This window comes from Condylura cristata, unplaced genomic scaffold (assembly GCF_000260355.1).
Source record: "Condylura cristata isolate star-nosed mole 26May11 unplaced genomic scaffold, ConCri1.0 scaffold00006, whole genome shotgun sequence".
Lineage (NCBI taxonomy): Eukaryota > Metazoa > Chordata > Mammalia > Eulipotyphla > Talpidae > Condylura > Condylura cristata.
Genome location: NW_004567107.1, coordinates 154,884 through 155,510, shown reverse-complemented (window position 1 = coordinate 155,510; position 627 = coordinate 154,884). Strand labels below are relative to the sequence as shown.

Genomic DNA, 627 nt, shown 5'->3' with positions numbered 1-627 from the left:
GGCGGGGCCTGGGCAGCAGCTGCTGCCTTGCCCCAGCTGGGCCGCAAACACGGGTGTGACCTCCTCGCCCAGGACCTGCCCTGGCACCCACTCGGGCAGTGGGATCTGGCAAGGGTGACCGGTGCCGGTCTGCCCACAGCCGTCCCCAGACATGCCCCCGGGGCAGCTGCCCTTCTGGGGTCCTCACCCCAGCCACAGGGTCCCTGGTCGAGGGTGGCGCGGGGGGCTGGGAGCGCAGCAAACGCGGTGTGCACAGTGGGGGGCTCCAGCAGCCGTCCAGAGCCGGAGCCGAGCTGTGCTCCACCCGCGGTGTCCAGGGCGCCCGCCCACACGAGGAGCCGGCGATGGAGACCGGCGCCCGGAGCACAGGCCGGGGCAGGACCCGCAGACCCACCTCTGCTTGCTGGGCGTCTCCTCGGCCCGCGGCCGCCAGCCCCAGGGCACCAGCTGCAGGTTGTCCAGGCGGTTGTCCACGGTCACCGCGTTGAGGTGCACCACCTGGAAGCCGGGGGCAACGCCCCCTCGGTGCCGCTCCCTGGAAACACACGGCTCTGCAGCCCTGCCTGGCCCTGCCCACAGCCCGGCGGGCGGTGGCCCGGGGCTGACCCACGCGGCAGGGCCCCAGGG

At 74.5% G+C, this 627-nt stretch overlaps 1 protein-coding gene across 1 annotated transcript in view; it reads right to left on the bottom strand.

Annotated features, from left to right (window-relative positions):
* Positions 1–624, bottom strand: part of ZMYND19 (zinc finger, MYND-type containing 19) — a gene marked incomplete at its 5' end in the record, with an annotated part of 2,636 nt that extends 2,012 nt beyond the window's left edge. Inside the window, 2 exons of the mRNA XM_012721148.1 lie at positions 188–203; positions 395–624. Coding sequence (XP_012576602.1) covers positions 188–203; positions 395–624 — 246 coding nt within the window. The remainder of the gene's footprint in view (positions 1–187; positions 204–394) is intronic.
* Positions 625–627: the final 3 nt, after the last annotated feature.